The 24,645-nt window shown below is 52.8% G+C and overlaps 1 protein-coding gene across 1 annotated transcript; it reads right to left on the reverse strand.

Moving 5' to 3' along the window:
- Positions 1-3,660: 3,660 nt before the first annotated feature.
- Positions 3,661-24,645, reverse strand: SCNN1A (sodium channel epithelial 1 subunit alpha). Its single transcript, XM_082666214.1, has 13 exons — positions 24,253-24,645; positions 23,747-24,107; positions 16,231-16,498; positions 15,261-15,448; positions 10,088-10,191; positions 9,542-9,705; positions 9,005-9,103; positions 8,673-8,790; positions 6,109-6,187; positions 5,915-5,972; positions 5,731-5,786; positions 5,493-5,568; positions 3,661-5,065 (listed from the first exon to the last, which is right to left on the reverse strand). The coding sequence occupies exons 2-13, from the start codon at positions 24,100-24,102 to the stop codon at positions 4,685-4,687; spliced, it is 1,947 nt and encodes a 648-aa protein (XP_082522340.1). The 5' UTR covers positions 24,103-24,107; positions 24,253-24,645; the 3' UTR covers positions 3,661-4,684.

Below are 24,645 nucleotides of genomic sequence, written 5' to 3' on the forward strand. Positions count from 1 at the left end.
TCGTTGGAGCGCATGGGCTTCTCTCTAGTTGTGGCGCACAGGCTCCAGAGCAGGTGGGCTCTGTAGTTGCAGCATGCGGGCTCTCTAGTTGAGATGTGGGGGTTCAGTAGTTGCACCAGGTGGGCCTAGTTCCCCAAACAGGGATGGAACCCACGTCCCCTGCATTGGAAGGCGGATTCTTAACCACTGGACCATCAGGGAAGTCCCTCTTTGGGTATTTTATGCCATGCTTATCTGTGCAGGACATCTCCCCAGTGAATCCCACAACAAGGGTACAACATTCACCCAAATATTCTCTGGCCACAATGACCTTCCCTAGACCCAGTCCAGGCCCCGGGTCCTCCAGCCGCTGACGTTGCTGGAAATGCAGGGAGACCAGACAGGAGTGAGGTCCTAGGGCTTTGTGACTTGGAATCAGAGCTACTCACCCCTTTGCCTCTTGATCCACCAGCTGACTCCCCACGCTGCTATCCACCCTCCCTGGCCCTTTCCTGGTGCCCCTCTGTGATTCCCGGAACAGAGCTGTGGATGTGAACGGAGCTTGGACGCCCCCACTTCTGGCTGACTTCACTCCACCCCATCCTCCAGCTTCTGAGGGACAAGAGGGTTGAAGTTGGACTCACAGAGGAAGGAGGTCCCCTCCACCAACACACAGGGAGGCTCCAAGTACAGCACGCATGGACCCGAAGCAGAGCTCTTACAGAAGCAGAGTCACTGAAATAAAGTGCGAGAGTCAAATTGCCCAGTTTCCAGTGTAAAGACGCCAGAAGAGCCACAGGCTTCTCACGTAAGAAATGGGAAGCAGGCACTGATGAGCAAACGCACGTGAGGTGTTTAGCAAGGCTTTGCCGTATACTAAGCATTCGGTCAGTGGTAGCAATGGTAATAATTTGTATTCACCATTATTATTCAGTGTCCTATTTTTTTTTAATTTTTATTGAAATATAGTTGATTTACAGTGTTGTGTTCGTTTCAGGTGTCAATGTCCTATTTTTAATGTTACAAGGAATTTTTAGTAGTCTGTGCCAACCGTCAATGCCATTACACATAGCCCGGCACAAAAGGAGAATTTCTTTCATTGTTTAGGATAAATGCCTATTTACTCAGCAGGTTTAAAGTCTTGAGACACATGGTATTCAACTGTTCAATAAAATTCTGTTTAAAAGAAAAGATGCTGAGGGGCTTCCCTGGTGGCGCAGTGGTTGAGAGTCCGCCTGCCAATGCAGGGGACGCGGGTTCGTGCCCTGGTCCGGGAGGATCCCACATGCCGCGGAGAGGCTGGGCCCGTGAGCCATGGCCACTGAGCCTGCGCGTCCGGAGCCTGTGCTCCGCAGCGGGAGGGGCCACAGCGGTGAGAGGCCCGCGTACCGCAAAAAACAAAACAAAACAAAACAAAAGATGGTGAGAGGTGCATGGATCTAGGGATATGAACAGCTAACCAGTCTCTTGGAGGAGGTGAGAGTATATAAGCATAATCCCTCCAGGGGAAGAAGAAATCATGGGGAGGGAGACAATGGGAGAGCTGGAGAAATAGGACAGCGGCAAACTAGGATTGGCTGTTAGGGCTCATGAAGAAAAGGATAAAGAGTATAAAGAGCTTTAGATAACAGAGCCCCATCTCTCCATCACGTGTCACACACACACACAGACTCACACACACGGGCCCCACGGTAGCAGAGTCATCAAAAGGGCACTGAACTCTCTCTCAGTCGAGGTGACATGGGTTCCAGCCCCTGACATCCCAGCTCCATGTGTCACAGGAAAACAGGCTGAGTCACAGAAGACCTGGCTTCCAAGCTGGTTCTGTAAGAATCATGAACTTGGGCAAGTCACTTCACCTGATAAGCTCAGTAAGGAGAGTGAGGCAACTGGAACTCTCTTCTCTACCAGTCTGATCGACCTGGGACAGAGAAACTAGGCGCACCTCCCCTGGATGCGCTGATCTTGGATAACTACTCATACGGTGCAAGTGTGCAGATTACTGCCGATTTCAGTAAACACTCTAGAAAAACGCATGCCCTGTATTACTGGTACCTGCCCTAGTCCCCTCCCGGCCCGCGTAACTGGTACCCGTTTGCTTTTAAAATCCACTTTATCTTGAATCATGTAAGACACATACATTAATAGAAGTTTTTATGGAATTTGTGATGCCTTGAATAATGGTCAGAAGGTGCATGTCTTTGTGTGTGGGTGAAGAAGGAAATGAACTATTTTTAAAGCTAAAAAAAAAAAACAAACTACCCTAGTGTCCAGAAGTAACACAAAGATGAGGGATGGAGGAGAGGAGGAAACAGCTCAGGGTGGACATGCCTTTGGCAGGAGAAACTCCAGCGCAGGCTGGGGGAGAAGGGGAAGGAGGGGGAGCGTAGCTGATTGCTGTCATCTGCAATAGCTCCAGCTTTGCCCCGCAGGTCCTGCCCACGCAGCCAGGGGAGACGGAGCCAGGGAGGGCTGGGGCAGGACTGATGATAGGCTGTGGCCAGAGAGCACAAGAGCAGGCTGAACCTGAGGGCTCTGAGAGGAAACCGTTGTGACACCAGCATTTTCCCCTCATCGTCTTGTGTCTACGAAAGGGAAGTCAGGAGTCGTCACATCACTTCCTCGTCATGACCTTTCCTACCTTCCCGCTCCCTCCACCATCCCCCCCTTTCCCAAGATTCACGTGGCTCCTCAGGACGGGGAGATTACAGTTGAGGGGAGTAAGACCAAGGCAGCAGGGGAAGTGGTCCCAAAGAGGATGAGGAAGGCTGACTTCTGAGTTCCAGGTCTGATGCTGGAATGGGGGAAGGAACTGGGGGTCTGGAAACCCGGGTTCCATTCAGACATCCCTCAATTCTCCTTTGTTAAAATAAAAGCTGGGGCTTCCCTGGTGGCGCAGTGGTTGAGAGTCCATCTGCTGATGCAGGGGACGCGGGTTCGTGCCCCGGTCCGGGAAGATCCCACATGCCGTGGAGCGGCTGGGCCCGTGAGTCATGGCCGCTGGGCCTGCGCGTCCGGCGCCTCTGCTCCACAGCGGGAGAGGCCACAGCGGTGAGAGGCCCACGTACCGCAAAATAATAATAATAATAATAAATAAATAAATAAAAGCTGGAAAGATTCCCAATGCTGCTCTCTCTGTGATGACGTGAGAGTAAGAATATACAGGCTTTGAAGTTCCTAGGAACCCGGACTCTCTCTCATACTCCTCCACCACTAGCGGGCAGTTGCTGGGGAGGCAGGCAGGTGAGGATGCTGCAGACGAGGCAGATGAGGACGAAGATGTTGCAGCTGCGTGGTGAGTGGTACTCAGCGAATGCAGAGGAGGATTACACATGGTGGTAACCAAGGTTGGGAAGGAAAGGAGGTTCAGGCCGTGGACAGGGGCACATCATCCCAGGAACTGCACAGCAGGTCTCCTGACGGAAGGGCACCTGTCTTCACCTCACACCTGAACATGGTGATGGGCACATAGGAGATGCTCAGCAATGCCCGTGGAGGAACTAACAAGCTAGTTTGTCTCTCCTAAGGCCCCTGAAGAATGGCCATTGCCGTAGTGCAGCCAGGGGTACGGGAGACTGTCCCTTCCCCCAAGCTGGGACCTCCCAGGTGCTTGGACAGTGACCCAGGACTTGCATCCACTCCCTGACCCTTTCACGGTGCTCCCATCCAGCACTCCAGACATTCTTTATGCAGCAACATTTATTAAGTACCTGCCTACTTGCTCCAAGCAGGATACTGGGCTAGACCCTGAGGATCCCTAAATGAACAAGACTCAATCCTGACCACAACGAGCTCAGTCTAGCTGGGGACGCAGACGCAAATAAACAGGAAAGTAAAATGCAGCATCTGCACTTCCATGGATGTTATGGTGTGCTATGGGAGTCCACAGGGTAGGGAAGTGGTCACGCCTGGGCAAGACAAGACGGGGCAGAAGCCTGCACACAAGTAATGGTATCTGAGCTGGAGTTTAAAGGATGCGTAGGAGTTCTCCAGCAGAGGGTGGGAGAAGCTTCCAGGCTAAGGAAATAGCTTGAGCAGATGCACAGAATTCCAAAGGACAGGGATGCAGGGCAGAGGCGCTGGGGTGTGGCTCCGTGAGGGCATGGGGTCGTGAGGCTGGAAGAGTCCTGGGACTCCGACTGGGAATGGCCGAGTCTTTACTACACTGAGCTGTTCCAGCCCCTGCCCTGAGAGTCAGGGAAAGGGAATTGCCTAGCAACCAACCAAGGGGGCTTTTGGGTGGGGTTCCCCACCCAAGTTCAAGAAGAGGAGCAAATGTCTGTGTCCCTGGAAAGCAGCGTGGAGGGCCATTCTAGGGCTGAATCCAGGCATCTTTGAGGAGGAAACCGTGCATGGCTTTGTGTGCCCTTGTTTGTGTTTTGTTCTGGTTGTCAGTTGTTTCCAAGGAAAGTTCTTTGTCAAAGATCCAAGTTTGTCTTGGCTGGTCCAAGGGAAAAGAGGACTTGTCTGCACTCGGGTGGGGAAACCGGAGTGTTCTCGAGGCAGGACCAGGGGGTACAGGGCAGGAACCGAGGCCATGCTGGCCATGGTTCTCCAGACAATTTCCTCAGCCCCCTATCCAGCCTGCTTCCCTGCCCCCCAGCACAGGCAGCTGGGCAGCTCTGAGAGGCAGCCCCAAACATTCTCTAATTCCCGCCCACCGAGGGAAGCACCTGCCGTGGGGAGGGGACACCGCCCTTCCCTCTCAGGGCTCCCCCGGAGTGTGGGCGGACGAGCTGGCCTCCGTGGAGCCTGATGGAGCCAGGCGGGGGCCCAGGGTGGCATAGGCAGGTGGAGGGGCTGACAAGGCCAGGGAGGTGGCAGGGCCCGCCGCGGATGAGGATGGAGACGCGGGGTGGGGGCAGAAACGGGAGGGGAGGGAGGAAGGTGGAGTGGAGGCCACCTCCTGGGCACCCCTGCCCCCTCGGCCTGGAGACCAGTATTGACTTTGGAACCTCCGGAGCAGCATGAAGAATGTGATGGCCAGGAGGTCAAAGATGAGCTCAGCCATCTCCACCACAGACAGCACGGAGGAGCCGAACCACAGGCTCCACTGGCTACCCAGGTTGGACAGGAGGGTGACCATCTGTAAGGGGGAGAGGCACACTGACCACTCAGCAGAGGAACCCTGCCCTCCTGCCCGTAGGCCCTCGGCCAGCCCGCTCAGCCTCTCCTGGTCCCGGGGCCCCTGGCCTCTGCTCCCCTCCCCTGGGAGCACACGGCCACTGGTTGGTTTCTTCCAGGGAAAGCTGAGAACCAGGCCACGACGGGGACAGCTGAAACCCAGACCTGTCTCAGGGGCCTTCTCCCCATCGTCCGTCACCCCCTGCCCCAGAGACTTCACCCCCAGCGAGCATCCTCCTTCCAACCTTCTAATCCTCACCCTTGCCCTATCCCCTTTCCACCTTCGAGGCCCAAACCCTCTGGCCCACAGAGGCCATCCCTTGTCTTTACGGACAGCCACCCCGCTAAGATCCCCAAGAGATCCCTAGCCTCAGTGAGGCAGGACGCACCGTGACAGAGGGAGACTCAGAGTTGGTTTTGTAGTTCAGCTCCTTGAAGAAGATGTTGAGTTTGGCAATCCCATCTCTTTGGCGTTGGGGAGAGGGTGGGAAGAAACGGCAGAGGGTTAACTTCTCTGCCGCTCGAAAACACCCTCCTCCAATCAACTGTATCAATGATCCCTCTTCCCAGGTCTGTTTTCCCTCCAAAAGATTCCTTTCCCGGGGCCGGAACCAGGGTAGGACTGACCTCTTGTTCTTGACGGTATAATTGTTCTGTAGGGACAGCATCTGGAAGACCCAGTCCTGGGAAAGGATTGGGGTGTCAATGGGGTCACCCCAGAGTCTTCAGGCTTGCAGGGATGGGGTGGGGTCATACACAACCATAAGCATATGGCCAGAAGACCACAATGTTACACACACACACACTTTACCTGGGATGTCACCGAGGGCCATCGTGAGTAACCGGCAGAGAGCTTGTAGGTGGTCATACTGGGGACGGAGAAGGTGCTCAGTGATGGGGGGTGAGGCTCTCCCACTCAAAGCTGAGCTGAGGACCCCGTATTCTACCCAGCCAAGCAGCCAGCTGCCCAACCTGCGCTCCCGGGGGGGGTGGGGGGAGGCTCACTTGCATGGCTTCCGGCACTTGGTGAAACAGCCCAGGCGGTCTGAGGAGAAGGCGTCCTGGAGCTTATAGTAGCAGTAGCCTGCGGGTGCAGAGACGTGCTCATTTCCCTAGGCCCCCTCAGCCTTCTCCACCCCACACCCAAGAGGTCCCCCAAGATCCCTGGCGCCCACTTCACAAGAGTATTACGTAGCGTTACAGTGATGCCCCCCGAGTGGCAGCAACAGAAAATGTAGAAGAAATTAAGCTAAGTCCAATAACAAATAAAATCAACCAGGGTGCACCTCTGTAAAGATGCATAGGATATGGACAAACATTTAAAAGTCAAAGAAGGAAATGGGAACAATTTTAGTGCAAGAATAATGAGACACAGCGAGATACCCCTTCACACCCACTAGGATGGCTATAATGGAAAAAGACAATAACAAGTGTTGGTGAGGATGTGGAGAAACGGGAACTCATCACTGCTGGGAATGTAAAATGGTACCACCGTCGTGGAAAACAGTCTGGCGGTTCCTCAAAAGGTTACACATAGAACTTCTCTATGCCCCAGCAATTCCACACCCAAGAGAATTGAAAACTCAACACAAAGCTTGTACACAAATGTTCAGAGCAGCATTATTCACAAGAGCCAAAAAATGGAAACAACCCAAAGGTCCATCAACTGACGAATGGATGAACAAGATGTGGTCCATCCATACAATGAATATTATTCAGCCATAAAAAGGAGTGAAGTACTGATGTGTGCTACAAAGTGGATGAACCTTGGAAACATTATGCTAATGAAAATAAGCCAATCACAAAGGATCACATATTGTGATACAAGAAATGTCCAACACAGGTAAATCTTACGGTAGATAGAAAGTAGGTTAGTGGTTATGAGGGGCATGGGATGGTAGGGGCAGGGAGGGAGCCTGTGGTCGCAGGGAAAGGGGAGATGGAGAGGGCTAATGGGTACATAGTCTCTTTTTGGAGTGATGAAAAGGTTCTAAATTGATTGTGATGATTGATACACAGCTCTATGACTGTGCTAAAAACTGAAAGTATACTAAAGTTCCACTGTACACTTTCACCGGGTGAGTTATCCGGGAAATGAATTACCTCAATAAAGCTGTTACCAAGAAAAAAAAATAATGGGACCGTGAATTCGCCCTTCACCCCTATTTCTCAAGTTCTAAGTAAGGTTATTTTGTCATTCTTGCTACTTTTAGTCACCCGTCCAGAAGTCCTTCTTCATTTCTGACCCAAATCTCTCTGTCTACCAGGGTTTATATTATTAATTACATAATTAATCTTTAATTAGGAAGAGTGGGAAACAGCTAGGCCCTTTTCTCTGGGAGTAAGCCATCCTCAGGAAACTCAACAGACTGTGTTTTCAGCCAGGCTCCTCTCCCTCATCCTCACAGCTTCTCAGCAAACAGCAATGTTATTTTTCTCTCGAAGATCTTTTTCAAATTCACAACCACTTAGCAATCACTGTTTGGGGGTCGGGGGAGCAGTGGGCAGAGTCCCTGCCCTGCGTGTCCTGGGACATCACGTCTTCCCTCGGGAACCTCAGCTTGTTCATCTGAGAAAGAAGCCCGTCAGGCCAGACGCCCTCCGAGCTTCCCTCCAGCTCTGATGCGCTGTGATGCTCTAAGGCCAGAGGGCTAGGAATCGGAAGGCCGGAAGGCCGACTGCAGAGCACAGGCAGGGGGAAAGCTGAGTGCAGCAGAGCCAGGAAAGGAAGTAGGCAGAAAGATGAACACAGCAGAGCCAAGACAGAAGCAGCACGCAACTCTAGGGTCTGCTGTGGCCCTGCCACGTCCCCTGGGAGGGGTCAGCTGTGCCAGGTAAGGGCATGTGCACAGGGACGCCTGCCCTCTATCTTCTAGTCTCTTGGGGATTTTCTTTTTCTCTAAGCACAGCTTCCCTGCTGAATAACTCAGCTGTAGAAAAAAGGAAAAGGGATTGGTCGGCTCCTAGACCAGGGTCAGGAGAATCTAGCGCCCTCCAGATTCTAGGTAAAACATTCCTCCGTAAGCCATTCCAATCTATGTACTGGGTTTCTAAATGACATACCCACTCCCACTGCACTGGTACCTTATGTACATTATAAAACATACATAAAATGGAAGATGTTAGGGAATGAGGCAGATGCACATAACGTCTAGTATTTTCTTCCTGCCCCCAGTGCCAGTGCCCAGCACCGGCCCGGCTGGCACCCTGGGGAGTGAGCCGGGAAGCTACAGTCAGAGCGCAGAACCCGGGGGAGATCTGCTTCATGGCTCTTCCTTCCTTTTTGCTGCGAGTTATTTTTAAATGAGGCCATCCCATTATAAACACACAGAAGCCAAAACAGAGAGAGAGAGAAACTGTGAGGGAGGAACAGAGATAGAGGAGAGACACAGAGAGTGAGAGGAAAACAGAGAGGGGTGGCATCTAAGGGCCGGAACACAAGAGTCGGCAGGAGAACCTGCCAGAGACCGTGGGAGCCAGAAGCCACGGCCGGGGCACTGAGGGTGCAGGGCTCCTGGGACTGTCCTGGGCTCAAGTGGGGTGTGGGGCCGGGCCTCCCGCAGTCTCACCCCAGGAATTATGCTTCCTGTAGTCACAGAACTCCACACCCCTGGGCTGCGGGTAGAAGATGTAGGCACAGCCACACTCCCTGATCATGTTCACCTGGAAGCAGGAATGGATACACACCTGCAGGAGGGGAGAATGAAGGGGGAGGGGGTCAGGACTGCCCTCCCCGACGCAGCTCCAAACGGCAGGGGAGGGGAGCACACACCAGTCCCCGCAGTGCGCCTCCATCCCTCTCTCCACCCGTCCCCATCACCCTCACACACACCCTGTGGCTTTGGCTGACCTGCACTGCAGGCCTGGGAGATGGTCGCCATGGAAACAGGCTGAGCCTCACCTGCTGCGTGTACTTGGTACCGTAAAGGTTCTCCACTGGGACATCGCTGCCATTCTTGGTGCAGTCGCCATAGTCACCCCCAAGTCTCTCCACGGCTTCCTGCGAATGCAGAGACATGGAGAAGTCAGAGGTCAGAGGTCAGACCTCTCGTTGTCAAGGCCTCTTCCCGGCCTCTGTCTTCCCTCAGTCCCAGGCTGTATGTCCTACCTTACCTCCTCTCCTATCTGCCTCACCATTTCAAAACACACGCCCGGGACTACTTCCAAGGACACTGGGCCCGGAGCACCCCCTGGAACCCCAAGCACGCCCCGCACCCCTTCTCGGTGCTCTCGCCCGAGCCTCCCTCGCCCCAGATCCCTACTTCCTAACGCCCACTCGGCCGGGGCCCTCACCCTTGGTTTCTGCTCCTGAAGACCTCCACGCGCTCGAGGCTCCCCCTGCACGACCTCTTCCGGTCCTCTGGCTGTCACCCCCCAGGCCCTCTCCCCGCCCTTCACCTGAGGCTCTCTTCCCAGGCCTCGCAGTCAGCCTCCTTGCCTTACTCATGCTGATGGAGGTCTCCATACCAGGCCGCAGGTTAAAGCCTCCATCGTCCATAAAGGCGGGCTCATCCTGCCCGTGCACCATCACCCTGGCCCCGGTCACCGTGGACAGCAGCGGGATGAAGTCATTCTGCTCTGTCCGCAGCATCAGGGACAGACCTGGGCGTGCAGGGGGAACAGAGTGACGGGGGTCTGGGAGAAGCATCTGGGGGTGGAAACCCACCCGCCTACCCTGCCTCGTCTCTAAGCCTCCCAGGGCAGCAAGTTCAGGAAGACCTGCAAATGGGCTTGGCAACCCCTGAGCTGGATTCGGGGTTGGGGTGAGGGGCAGCGGAAGGCAGGACTGGGACAGGATTCCTACCACACCTGGAATGTACCACGTGATGTCCACGGGGGAGAAAAATCAAAGAGGATTTTTCCAGGATACAGATGGGCACGCTGCAGTGAGGCCCCAAGCATCACTAGGACGCGGGCTCAAGGTGGGTAAATGCGGGTGCACAGCGCGGGGGAGGGGCTGGGGCCGAGGTCAGGGGTGGCGCACCGTTGTTGACCCCAGGCATGAAGGACATCCAGAGGTTGGAGTTGTTCTTGTCATTGAAAGTGTAGCAGTTCCCATACATCGGGTGGTGGAAGTGGGAGTAATTCCTATGCAGGAGAGAGAGAGGGGGGTCAGAGGGGAAAGTGCAGGGGGTCAGGGAGAGGAAGACTTTCAGAGCCCTTTGTTTCCTGATCACCTACTATGTGCCAACACAGTGCTGGGAGCCTTGCCCACAAGCCCTCAGTCACTCCACTGGGCATCATCCCTACTTCACGGAAGAGGGAGCACGGGCTCGGAGAGATCCAGTAGCTGCCCAAGGTCACACAAGCAGCAAGGATGAGATGGGACACCAACCAGATCAGCCATCTTCTAGCCCAGGCTCCTTCCACCCTCCTTCCACCCTTCCACCCAGGCTCCTTCCCTTCCATCCTACGGTGAGGCCACCTGACCTCACTGGCCTTGTGACCCTCCCGTCACTGTGCTGCACTATGAACTCCTGCAGCACCCCTAGCTTCTCGTGTGTCTCACTCTTAGTTCCCCATTTGGTTTATAATCTCCTTGAGGACAGGAGCCACATCTCATTCATGTCCGAATCATCTCTAGGGTAATGGTGTTGTTCCTGGCACACTGGAGACACAGGAGATCGTTAACAGCTAGCTGACAGATGAACGGAAGGGAAGGGGGGTCCGGGGGGAAGAGAGTGAGACCAGTGAGCACAAAGCTTCAAGGAGGAAGGTCAGATGCGAGGGCGGGAACGGGGCCTCTCACGTCAGCATGCCTCCCACTGGTAGGTCCAAAGCTGGGCTGGGATAAGTTTGGGAACAGAGAGAAAGGAATCACAGATTTGTGTTGCAATAGGAACACGATTTGACAGCAAATCACAGGTCCCCCAACAGGGAGGCTGTGCGGGGCTGCAGCTAGAGCCCACACGGGAACAGAGGGGATCTGTGTTCTAACTACCCTGCCCTCTGGGAGCCAGTGAGGGGAGCAGGGAGAAGAGGGGGACGAGGCTTTGGGCCGAGAGAGGCAGAGGAGGAAGGAAGAGAAGTAGGAGAGGAAAGAAGGCTGGACGGAGGTCAGGAGCGGGGCGCTGGCTGCACGGCCTTGAGCAGCCATTTTTCCCTAAGCTTACTCTCCTCATCTGTAAAACGAGGAGATGGAACTAGATGATCTGGAATGCTCCATCGGCCTTGAAGAGCAAAGGCGCAAGGGTGTGAAGTACTGGTGCACATTCTGGGAAGGGCTAGGAAGTCAGCATTTCCAGAACAAAGGCTTCCCTCAGGGAGGGAGGAAGAAAGAAGCGGCCAGTCCTGCAAGGCCTGTGAGCCCTGCTCAGAGGAGAGGGACAGGGACAGTGTGGCAGACGCACACCCCGGGCTGTTTGCAGCAGGTGGAATCAACAGCGTAGACACAGCACCATGGATCATTCTTAAACTCACAGAGCTTAGTTTACAAAATAAAAAGTGACACGAGATACATAACACAACGCCATTTATGTCCACATTACACACACACTGGGTAAAAACACATACAAAGAGAAACACAGTAAGCACATTATGAGAATACGTATATGAGCAGCAGCATAACGTGACGGTGAAGAGCACGCGCTCCAGAACGAAACAGCTTGTACTCGAATCCTAGCTCTAACCAGTGTTAGCTGGAGGACCAGCCCAGGCACTTGATCTCTTTGCGCTGCAGTTTCCTCATCTATACAATGGCGATAATCATACTACTTACTTCACAGGGATACTGGGAGGATTAAGTTACACTCAGAACGGTGCTTAGCCCTCAGTAAGAGCTATGTAAATTTGCTATTAAGAGTAGAGGGATTCAGGGACTTCCCTGGTGGCACAGTAGTTAAGAATCCACCTGCCAATGCAGGGGACACGGGTTCGAGCCCTGGTCCGGGAAGATCCCACATGCGGCGGAGCAACTAAGCCCGTGTGCCACAACTACTGAGCCTGCGCGCCACAACTACTGAAGCCCGCGCACCTAGAGCCCGTGCTCTGCAACAAGAGAAGCCACCGCAATGAGAAGCCCGCGCGCCGCAACTAGAGAAAGCCTGAGCGCAGCAACGAAGACCCAACACAGCCAAAAATAAATAAATTTTAAAAAAAAGAGTATAGGGATTCGTTAAGACATCTAAAGTCAAAAGGACAGATATAACAAGGGGAGGCTGGGGAGAATTTGCAACCCTCACACACCGCTGATGAGAATGCAAAACAGCGCAGCTACTTGGAAAACAGTCTGGCAATTCCTCTAAATGTTAAATATAAAATTACTATGTGACCCAGTAATTCCACTCCTAGGTATCTCCTAAGAGAAATGAAAATATACATCCATACAAAAACGTGTACAAGAATGCTCATAGCAGCATTATTCATAATAGCCAAAAAGTGAAAGCAACCCAAACGTCCATCCGCTGAAGAAGAGATAAACAAAATGTGGCTTATGCATACAATGGAAAGCTATTTAGTCAGAAAAAAGGCAGGAACTGGGGGGGATTCCCTGGCGGTCCAGTGGTTAGGGCTACGCGCTTCCACTGCAGCGGGGCACCAGTTTGATTCCTGGTTGGTGAACTAAGATCCCACATGCCTCTCGACGTGGCCAAAAAAAAAAAAAAAAAAGGCATGTATTACTGATACACACTGAAACATGGATGAACCTTGAAAACAGGATGCTAAGTGAAAGAAGCCAGTCACAGAAGACCACATATTGTGTGACTCCATTTATATGTAATGTCCCCAGCAGGCAATCCATAGAGACAGAAAGTAGAATAGTGGTTGCCAAGGCTCGGAGGAGGGGAAGGAACAGGGGGTGAGGAAAATATTCTACAATTAGACAATGGTAATAGCTGCACAATTCTGTGAATAAACTAAAAACAAATGAACTGTAGCCATTAAAAGGATGAATTTTGTGGTATGTGAATTATATCTCAATAAAGCTGGGTTTTTTGTTGGTTTTTTTTTTTTTGCTGTACGCGGGCCTCTCACTGTTGTGGCCTCTCCCGTTGCGGAGCACAGGCTCCGGACGCGCAAGCTCAGTGGCCATGGCTCACGGGCCCAGCCTCTCCGCGGCATGTGGGATCCTCTCGGACCGGGGCATGAACCCGTGTCCCCTGCATCGGCAGGCGGACGCTCAACCACTGCACCACCAGGGAAATCCCTGTGTTTTTTTTTATACTTATTTTTTTATTTAGGCTGCGCTGGGTCTTAGTTGTGGCTCGCAGTATCTTTTAGTTGCGGCATGCATGTGGGATCTAGCTCCCCAACCAGGGATCGAACCCGGGCCCCCTGCATTGGGCGCACGGAGTCTTACCCACTGGACCACCAGAGAAGTCCCTCAATAAAGCTGTTATTAAAGAAAAGATTATAGAGAGAGGGGAAAGGGTGTTGGATACAGGGGAGGAGAGGACTGAGAAAGCCATGATAAAGCGCTTGAACTCAATTCCGAAGGCCAGAGAGACACTGAAGGATTTTAAACGGGCCTGACTGGAATAGTTAAGTACAGTGAAGTGCAGGCAGAACCCTGAAGGATTAAAGCTTCCTGTGGTCGCAGAATAAAGGGAGGATTGAGAGGCAGAGAGACAAATTAGAAGGGCTATCATAATCCCGGTGAGAAATGAGGCTCTGAACTGAGGAAGTGACCTAAGCGTCAAGTCTGAGATGAACGATGGACTTTCCATTGATGGGGAGGCAGCAGCCTGGGGCAGGCAAAGTGAGAGGGTGACAGAGCAAGTCGGTGGCAGGTGTGGGCTGACCCAGGCTCAGGTGCTGGTCTCACTTCCCCAGTGGCAGCTTCTGTCCTCAAACAAACACAGAAACAAGAGACAGGAACAAAGGTGTGCGCTGGGCAGAGTGTGTGTTCCAGGTGAGGGGTGGCGGCAGAACCAGGTGACACGTGGTCCTAGTGACAGAAAAGGGCAGGGGTCCCTGTAGAGTGGAGACGCTGCGTCAACACCCTTCCTCAGCCAGGCAGAGGCAGGGAGATGGTGCCTGAACACCGAGGAATAGGGAGGGGAAGGCGGGGGTAGGAGGGGCCAGAGGCTACAGAAGGGGACCTCCCTGTACCCCTAGCCCCTCCCAGCCCTCAGAGAGCTGGCAGCTGCTGTGACCTCTTTGCAAGGACATTATGACAGGAGATGTGACTGAAAGAATGCCTGGCGGGCATTGCAGTAGAGTGGGGAGGACCCTTGGCTCGGGCTGGCCTGGTGGCCTAGGGCAAGTCACTTCATCTGTGTGAGTGTCATTTCACAGGAGTAATGAGACCCACCACTCACTGCAGTGTGTAAAGTGCTCTCAACTCGTCATCTCTTGCACTTGGAGATAGATGTTATCATCATCTTCATCACTTAAGAAAAAGTGCCAAGGGACTTCCCTGGCAGTCTAGCGGTTAAGACCCTGAACTTCCACTGCGGGGGGCGTGGGTTCAATCCTTGGTCAGTGAACTAAGATCCAGCATGCCGCACGGTGTGGCCAAAAAAAGAAAGAAAAAAAAAAAAGAAGAAAAAGAAAGAAAAAGTGCCAAAAGACAAGGATTTTTCTTCTTCTTCTTTGATGTATCCCAAATGTCTACAGCAGTGACGGGCACACAGCCCAGACAGTCAAACATATTTGTTCAATGAACATTGAATGAATCTCATTTCCCCCACTTTACAAAGAAGTAGGCTCCGAAGAGTGATGTGAAATGCTCAGAGTCACCTGGCCTGGAAGAAACAGAGCCAGAGCAGGAACTGAGGGTCAGACTCTGACTCAGTCCACGCTGTGTCCACTATGCCACTACTGCCGCGTCATCTGAGCAAGCGGGGCAGGGGACCAGACGACCTTCCAGGCACTCTGGAGTTTGATGCTAGTGAGAAAGAGTCCTTAGAAAAATGGAGAACCATGCTTCCAGCCCTTGGTTTCTCAAAGCCGGACCTCAACCCCAGCCTTCCCAGGGCATCCATTTGAGGCTGCTTCACTCAGACCCAGCCCTGCAGGGAGCAGCAGAAATCCTGCAGGACAATTCCTGGGGCAGAGGTTTGGACCTGAAGTCAATGCTTCTCCCTCCTCCCCACCCGCAAGCATTTATTTAGTCAACCAGCATTCCGGGGTGCTGGCCATGCTGGGCCTCAGGCTGGCGCAGGGAAGGAGACCCCATGGGGAGCACGAAGCCAGGCCTCAGGGACAAGACTCACGCCTCATTGCAGGAGACCTGGTTGAAGCGGCAGGCGAAGATGAATTTGCCCAGCGCTTCCTCCTCCAGCATTGGAGTGTCCTGCCGTCTGGATAGAATGTTGATGTAGTGGAAGCGGTACCACTCCCTCACTGCATCCACCCCTGATGAGTACGTCCGGTAGAAGCAGTCCGAGTTGTTCTGGTTGCACTAGACACAGAGACCAGAGAGTCAGAGGACCAGCAGCAAGGGTAAGCAGGACGGGGGCCAAGGTCAAGGAATGGATAGTCTGGGGTCCTGAAGCCAGATAGACAGGGGTGGGGAGCCAGGAGTGGGAAGAAACAGAAGCCCCGAGAAGAGCGGACCCGGAGAGCAGGAGATTAATGGAGGAGACCGGGAGCTGCACACACCTCGGGGTCATTTATGCAGTCCGAGGAGGGTGGAGCAAGGATTCTTCTCCCCATTTCACAGATGGGAAGACTGAGGAATCAACTGGTTCGTCCCAGCACCAGAGCGGGGACTGGAACCCCGGTCTCCGGGTACCATGCTCCGCTCTCACTAAAGGGGCCTCTCTTTCTTCTCTCTGCTTCTCTCCCATTTATTTTTAAAGTTTCCTTGTTACTGTCTCCCTATTCTCTGTCTTAGGCCGGCGGAGCCCCAGTGCCCCATCACACTGGAGGGTCCCAACTGAGTCCCACTGGGGGGGATTGGAATTCAGAAAGCACCTTTTCCACCGTAGATCTGACTTCTCACCGCATAAACGTTCCCACAGAGGCCCCCAGCGAGGAGCCTCCACAAGCTGGAGCCCAGAGAGATGCCATTTAATTTTATTTTTCAAACCATATTTACGTATTTAACTTACTCATTTTGCCAGCCAGCGGACTGGGTCCGCCTTGTATCACTGGCAGCAGAGGTGGGTAGGAAAAGGGAGCGGAGCGGAGTCCCGGGCTCCGGCCGCACCAGAGGGGCGGGGCGAGGGGGCGGGGCCTTACCAGTTGGAAGCCGATCTTCCAGTCCTTCCTGTTCACCTTCGGGTTACTGTGACTCAGGCTGGAGTCGGATCGGCGGACTCTGCTGGCGGCGTGGGGCGGAGCCGGGACCGGCAGGCGCTGCAGGGGGTGCGGCAGGGACTGCCGCAGGTCGCGGCGGCCGCGGGCGTGGGCCACGAGACTGTTGGAGGAGTTGTACTTGTACAGGTCGAAGAGCGTCTGCTCTGTGGTGCGGTCCAGCTCCTCCAGGTCCTTTTTCATTTCCGTGTACCTGGGAGGGGCGATGGCAAAGGGTCGGACCAGGAGGCGGCGGCCTCGCGACAATCCCCGGCGCCCCTGCGCCTCAGTTTCCCTGTCTGTAACCGGAGAGGTCGGTTCATCCCGGAGAAGCCTGCGGGGAATAGTTCTGGGGTCTCCCAGGCTATCTCGGGGGCGAGGGGGCGTGCAGACAGGTGTGTCCGCGGAATAATAGGAGGCGACAGGGAGCTCCGGCGGTGACGGCATTTACTGCCGCGTGTTTATCGTGAGGGAGAGGCGGGAGGCGCTCTCCTCCCACCTAGCCCTGGCCTGGAAGGGAACCCAGAACTTGTCTGCCCCTTCCCAGGGCGGGAGGGGGGGTGGACGGGCTGGGCCCAGACACTCCAGGGACCCGCGATGCGCGCGCCATCCCGCCCCATTCCCCCGCCCCTTCCCGCCCCGGCGAGGGTGGCTTTTGGGTCCGTCTGCCACCTGACACTTTCTAAGTCTGGGGTTCTCAACTGCATTTCTAGAATCTTCCAAGGAACTTAAAAAATGCCAATGTCAGTGCTGCATACACCGCGCCCCCTCCCGCCTACCAGACACCAGAGGAGACTCAGTTTTAATGAGTTTCGGGTGGGGCCCAAACACTGTAAGTTAAGCACCGTCCAGTATAAATCCTCACATTCCTTCTTCTCAATACAAGGCCTATATGCTGCATCACGAAAGTCCAGAGTAGCAGGGCCTTAGGGATAGAATCTACCAAAACAAAACAAACACCTAGAACACCTAGAAATTAAACGAGGTTGCAAGACACAAAGCCAATGTACAAAAATTAATTGTATTTCTACAAGCTAGCAACAAATATTTGGAAAATGAAATCAAATACAACACCATATTAAACAGCATAAACAACATCAAACACTGGGAATAAATCTAATGAAAGAAGTGCAAGACCTGTACACTGAAAATCCTGCTGAAACAAACCACCAAGACCAAAATAAAAGGAGTTGCAGATGTTCATGGATCAGAAACTCATGAGGGGGACTTCCCTGGTGGCTCAGTGGTTAAGAATCCTCCTGCCAATGCAGGGGACATGGGTTCGAGCCCTGGTCCGAGAAGATCCCACATGCCACGGAGCAGCTAAGCCCGTGCACCACAAATACTGAGCCCATGCTCTAGAGCCTGCAAGCCACAACTACTGGGCCCACGTGCCACAACTACTGAAGCCTGTGTGCCTAGAGCCTGTGCTCGCAACAAGAGAAGCCACAGCAATGAGAAACCCACACACCCCAACGAAGAGTAGCCCCCGCTCACCACAACTAGAGAAAGCCCACGCGCGGCAACAAAGACCCAACACAGCCACAAATAAATAAATAAGTAAATATTAAAAAAAAAAAGAAGGAAAAAGAAACTCACGAGGTCTCCCAGATTGCTCTCTAGATTCAACTCAAGTGTCTATCAAAATTTCAGTGGACATTTTGGAAGAAATTCACAGGCTGATTCTAAGATTGATATGGCAATGCAAAGACCCTAGAATGACCAAAACGATTTTGGAAAAGAAGAGCCAAGTTAGAGGACTTACTCTACCTGAGTTTAAGACTATAAAGCCACAGTAATCAAAACAGTGTAGGGCTAATATAAGGATAAACGAAAGATCAATGGCACAGAATAGAGTCCAGAAATATAATCACAGATATATGGTCAACTGAGTTTTGACCAAAGCACCAGTTCAACTCAATGGCAAAAATAATTTTTTTTTAAAATAGGTGGTGCTGGAACAACTGGATACTGTATGAAAAAAAGAAAGAAAGAAAAAAAAAAAGAACCTCAACCTCTACCTTAGTCCATATACAAAAATTAAGTCAAGCTGCATCACAGACCTAAACAAAAAATTCAGAACCATAAAGACTATAGAAGAAAATATAGAAGAGATCTTCATGTCCTTGGGGTGGGCAAAATTCCTTGGAATAAGGAATATCTAGGGACTTCCCTGGTGGCACAGTGGATAGGACTCCTCACTCCCAATGCATCAGGCCTGGATTCCATCCCTGGTCAGGGAACTAGATCCCACATGTATGCCACAACTAAGGAGCCCACGTGCCACAACTAAGACCTGGTGCAACCAAATAAATAAATATTTTAAAAAATATACCTAAAGAAGAAATCCTGAAATATAAAAACTTCTTATGAATCAACAAGAAAAAGACAAATTGTTTTAAAAACGAACCCCCAAAATATACGAATGGTCACTAAACACATGAAAAGGTGCTCAAGACAATTCGTCCTCAAGTGAATGCAAATGAAATCCATAATGAGGTACCATTTAACATCCATGAGGCTAAAAGTAAGAGACTGACAACACCAAGTGTTGATGAGAATGTGGAGCATCTGGAATTGCTGCTGGTGGGAGTTTAAAGTGGTACCACCAGTCTGGAGGACAGTTTGGTAGTTAAAGTTAAATCTACATCTACCTTATAACCCTCTGTATATTTCACCCAATTCCACTTCTAGCTATTTGCCCAAGAGCAGTGAACACATAAAGACTTGTATGTGAATGTATAGCAGCTTTATTCATAATTGTCAAAAAGCTTGAAAGAACCCACATGTCCATCACCACTGCTCAGCAGTAAAAAGGGACTGATACAGAAAAAAAACAAAGACAAACAAACAAACAAAAAACCACATGAAAGAATTTCAGAAACATGAAGCCAAGCAAAATAAGCTAGACACACACACAAGAAAATTCATAGTGTGTGAGTCCATTTATATGAAGTCTAAGAACAGAAAAAACTAATGGATGGTGACAGAAGTCAGAAGATGACAGTGGGAGAGGGAAAGGAATTGACTACAAAGGGTCACCAGCTAATGGAATGTTCAATATCTTGAGCGCCAAGCCTCAAAGAGCACCTAAGATTTGTGCATTTTACTGTAGGTAAATTTGCCTCAATTAAAGAAAAAGTGAACCATCAGTGCAGGCCTTCAATCACCAGAGTCAGATCTGGTGGGATCGGGTGGGGCCCCAACAAGGTAGTTTTTACGAGTCCCGGGAGGTCCTAGTGTGCAGTCACAATCACTGCCTAGTCCAAGTCCTCAGTCCTCCTCTACCATCTCCCTCATAAAAGACTAGCCGGCTGTCCCTCATCTTCTCCCAGGAGAAAATGTAGCTCAGGTGGAAGGTGTGTGTTTGACATTCTGAGATTTGTTTGTTGCTGGTCATTAAAAGAACAGCAGTAGAAGGAAACGTTACTGGAACTGAGATCTAATCAGCTTTCCACACTCATTTCCTAGCCTCGCCACTTTCTAGATGGTTAGCCTTGGAGAAGTTACTTTGGAGAAGTTACTTTATCTTCTCTGGGCTTCTGTTTCATCATCTGTGAAATGGGAGCACCTGCTGCATAGTGTGGTGATAAGGATTAAATGGGTTAATATATCAAAAGTACTGAGGAAAATACCTGGCCGAGTGGGTACTGTATAACTGCAGCTGTTGTTATTATTGTCATGCCTGTTCTTTAATGCGAACGATAATAGTAACCTGTTGTTGAAGCAGAGAAGGCTGAGGAGACAGGAGCACTGCCTGCCACTCACCTGCCCTGTGACTTTGTGGTCTTAACAAACGTGGATCCTGAGACCAGATTCCAATTCTGACTCGTCCACCTAGCAGCTGGGTGACCTTTGCAAAGCCTTTAGGGTCTCAGAGCCTCCGTCTTCTCCTCTGACTCTGAGCTGACAGTTCCCTCCTTATCCAGCAAGCTTGTGATGAAGATCAGATCGCGATAGTGGACTTGACAAAGTGCAGCACAGTCAGGTGCACCTGAACTGATGGCCATCGGGCAAAGAAGAAGATGTCTTTAGAATTTCTCCAAAGAGACAGAACCAGGACAGGAGGGTAGAAGTGACGGTGAGGTAAGCTGCAGCTTTACCTAAGGAAGAACTTTCCAGCAACAGCTGCTACAGAGGTAGTAAGGTTCCTGACGTGAAGGAGTCCATCCCTGGGAGGGGGTTGGGAGAGTGTCAGGTCTAAGAGTCTGGGCTTTCTGTCCCTGCCAGGCCTGCCAATGCAGAGCCTGCTTTCCAGATCCTGTGGGAGTGCAGGGTCGGCTCAGAGCCTTCCCCTGCCTCAAGGCAGCTCTTTGGGGCACTGCCCTTCTCCTCACCACCATGCCCCCTGCTCTGCCATCTCCAGGAAGGAAGATTCCATGACCTTCTTTGCTGTCTAAGAATGCCAAGCTCTTCCTTAGAATCGGCCTCAATCCCTCCGAGGACTGGATGAAAAATATGTTCTTGGGCTTTGATGTGGCTATGTCTGGCCCTGTCTCTGGGGTGAAGAAAGCCCTTTGTTAACCAGAAAGGAGGGGATTGCTGTAGCTGACCTTTCACATTGGATTCTCAGCACCTCCTTGCTTAGCATGAAGGTCTTCAGCCTTGTCCCCTTTTCTGGCAGTTATAGAACAGCCCAGAACCATGCTCCCCCTTCTTCCTCCCCCTCTGCTGGCCACGCCCAGCTGCCTGCTGGTGGGCATCTGGTCACGATTTCCACCTCCTCCCTGCTTCCCCTGTCCAAGTCACCCATCTTGCCTCTGCCTCTAGTACCCATGCCAGCGTGGGTCACACTCAGGCTACCACCCACCCCCACCGAGCTGCATCAACCTGTCCACCCTTCCCTGCCTCTCTCCTGGAGCAGGAACCAATAGCCTGGATCCTTCCCTCCTCCCTCCTCCCTCCTCCCTCCTCCCTCCTCCCTCCGGACTCCTGCTGCTCTTCCCCACAGACTCCCACCAGCCCCCCAACCCTGGATGCCTTTGCCTGGCCCCTCCTTAAAGTGCAATGGGAGAAAGAGCTTTGAGATCAAACACACTTGGTTTGTAACTCAGCTGCTGACCTAGGATGCACTGGCTCCTATGTTGGGGGGGGGGGGGTGGATTTTTGAATCTCAGTTTCACCACCGGTTCCCTGTGTGAACTTGGGCAAGTTACATAACCTCTCTGGGCCTCAGTTTCCTCAGCTGTAAAATGGGAGTAATACTGGTTTCTACATTAGAGGTCTGTTGTGAAGATTAAATCATTTAATTAATAGAAAATTTTCATTTGTTTGTACTGTGAAGTACTATATTAAGTACTGTATGTGTTAGCCATTATCGTTGTTCATTTTTTTATTATTTGCTGTTTGACCCTGCTCAGTTACTTCACCTGCACTTCCTCATCTGCAAAAATGGAAATAATAAGGCCCATCTCCATGGACTTGTCAGGATTAAATGGGGTAGTGCTTATAAAGCACCCAGGGCAGGATCAAGCATGTAGTAGACGTTCAATACCCTTGCCCGCCTTTCCTGACTCCCCTCCCTTCCAGGGTGCTGTGTTCTCTCCCCACTAAGTCATGCAGGAGGGATTTTGTTCCCGTGTGGACACCTGCCTCCCAGCCTGCAGGCCTCAGAGGCTGGGGCTCTGGTTTTCATTCCCTGGGGGCTTTTTCCACTACTGTTCAGGGCCTTGCTCCCTGCAGAGCCTTGGAAAATACGCAGGCCTCAACACTCACCCTGGCCCTGTCCATCTCTCACCCACATCTTTGGACCACAAGTATTTTATTGACAGCCTAGTCCTCAGGCCTGCCTGCCCTCCCCTCCCTCCCCTCCGCCACTGCCCCAGGGGATGAGGGTGTGGGAAGAGGAGGGAAAGGTTAGGGCAGAGGAGCACGAGGTTGGGAAGAGGAGAAGCAAAGTCACAGGGAGCAGGGGAGGAGAAAGAAGGCTGAGAAGGCAAATAAAACAAGCTCAGAAAGGAGATGTAAACGTCTGAGCGGAGATTCCATTTAGTCCACGTTCACATCTTGGGTGTTAAGAAGAGGCAGGGTTTGTGAGTTGTGATCAGGCAAACAGGGTGAGTCACTATCTCTGTGACCTTGTGCCGTACCTCTCTTTGCCTCAGTTTCCTCAAGTGTAAAACACGGATGATAATAGTACCTGCCTCGTAGGATGGTTGGGAGAATTAAAGGAGACGCCTGTGGGGTACTTAGCTGTGTCTGGTGCGTGAGGCAGCTTCTTGGTAACTGGCCTCTTACCCTAGACCTTATAAGGGGGTTAATCAGTGAAATGGCCCGGCAATGTTTCTCTGTAGGACAGGAGGTCCCAACCCTTATTAGTTCATGACACACCTTCGGACACAACAGAACATGCCACCCCCAATGTGTGACCAATCCCAGTCACCCACAATCGCACGCACACGCCGTTTGTGTGCTCACACACACACTCCTGCGATCACACACACGTGCACTCGTAAATCTTACACTCCTTGAAGACAGAGACTATACCTCACAATTTTTATTGTACCTATCACAGTGAGCTGAAGTTATTTGTTTATATGCCTGTCTCTTCCATCCTATCTTTCAAATACCTAGCAGAGTACCTGGCCCACGGCAACAACTGCAGGAATTATTGGTGAACCCATTTGCCGGGTGCCTAGCCCTGTGTCTGGCCTGCCTCGGGTGTCCCAAGGTGTGGCAGGACTGAGCGAACACACAGAAAATGTGGGTGTGTGTAGACACCCAGCCCTGCCCTCCTGTCTTCTCTATGGTCACCTCCACACCCTCTGGCTTCCCGACCGAAAATTGGCAAAGAACGGTGATGAAACCCAAAACTTCAGGACACACCCAAGTACGTAACAGTCAGTCACCTGGGCAGGTGGACTGTACCGCCCAGCAGGGTCACCTGAGCCTCTGGGGGAACAGCCTGACCAGGGCTGTCCTGTTCTCCTGGCTCTGTGACGCTCCACGCCCCCCACCTCCGGCTCACAGAATGCTTTGCTACCACCCGCCACTTTGCTTTCTCCAGAACAACCCCCCCTGCTCAACCAAGACCACCGTACCAGGGCCCGGCCCCTGCCAGCTGCCACCGCCCATCCCACCGCCCCTGCCCCAGAACCTCCGTCAGATTCATCGCCTGACGCGGAGGAGGGGCTGATCCCTACCCTGCCCTTCTGGAGTTCTCAGCATCTTGACCTCATCAGCACTCCCTCCCGCTTGCGGGAGGATGAAGGGCTGGAGGAGGAAGCTGTCGGTGCCCCAAGCCTGCTCTGGAGAAGCCCCAGGCACTAGGAAGGCGTCACTGGGCAGAGCGAGGGCCAGCCCATCAGGTCGGGGGCTCCCTACCCTGCCCAAAGGGAGGTCTGCCTCGGGACAGGAGTGTCGTCTCCTACCTCTGGGTCTGAGCATCTGCCTGCCCGGTGGGCACCCCTGTACCCTCTGGAGCCCCCTCCCAGGCTCGGGAAAGCGGCGGAAGGAGACCGACCTGTAGGGATTGAGGGTGCAGACGGTGACGGCGGGGAAGACGAGCTTCTCCGAGTTGAGGTTGATGTTGAGGCTGACGGGGTAGCTGAAGTACTCTCCGAAGAGCAGGCCGAACTGCCAGTACATCATGCCGAAGGTGCAGAGCCAGAGCACAGCCCAGAAGGCCGTCTTCATGCGGTTGTGCTGCGAGCACACCAGGCGGATCGCGCCGTGGATGGTGGTGTTGTTGCAGAAGAACTGGAAGAGCTCCCGGTAGGAGTGGTGGAACTCCAGCAGGGGCTCCTCCTCGTCCGTGGACGGCGGGGGGGCCGCAGGTTCGGGGCCCGGCTCAGGCTCCTCATGCTTGTCTCCCTTCATGAGCCCTTGGGTGGGTCGGGGAGGACGAGGGGCAGGACTGAGTCCTGGGCTCTGGGTGCCTCCATTGTCACCTCGGGGCCGCGCCCTCAGCCCACCCTCAGCCCACCTTCTCCCTCTCTTGCCCGCCCCCCTCCCCGGGAGCCAGCTGACCTGCAGCAGTCGGGGCGAGAAGAGCTGGAGCTTCCCTGGAGTGACCTCCCTGCTTCCCCGATAAGGCCACCTTTTGGGTTCTGTCCTAGAATCTCCCCTTCTGTCTCTACTGCGGTCTCTGCCCTGCTGAGTCAATCCCTTTCTTTGGTCTCTTCCTCTGGGCTCTGTGTCTTAGCTTCTCTCCGTCTCTGTCCCCGTCTCTGCCTCCTGCTTCTCCTTGGGTGTCTCTGGGCTCCCTTGCTTTGCCTGTCTCCTCTCCGTGCACCCGCCTCTCTGATCCTGCCCCCTTTCCTTTCCGCCCCCGCTCCCTCCGGTCTCTGGCCCTGACCTCGGCCCCGAGGACTGCAGGACTCCAAGAGGCCTGGGTGGCCTCCGGTTCCCCACTCCCGGGTT

Source organism: Grampus griseus (assembly GCF_964374135.1).
Source record: "Grampus griseus genome assembly, chromosome: 11".
Taxonomy (NCBI): Eukaryota; Metazoa; Chordata; class Mammalia; order Artiodactyla; family Delphinidae; genus Grampus; species Grampus griseus.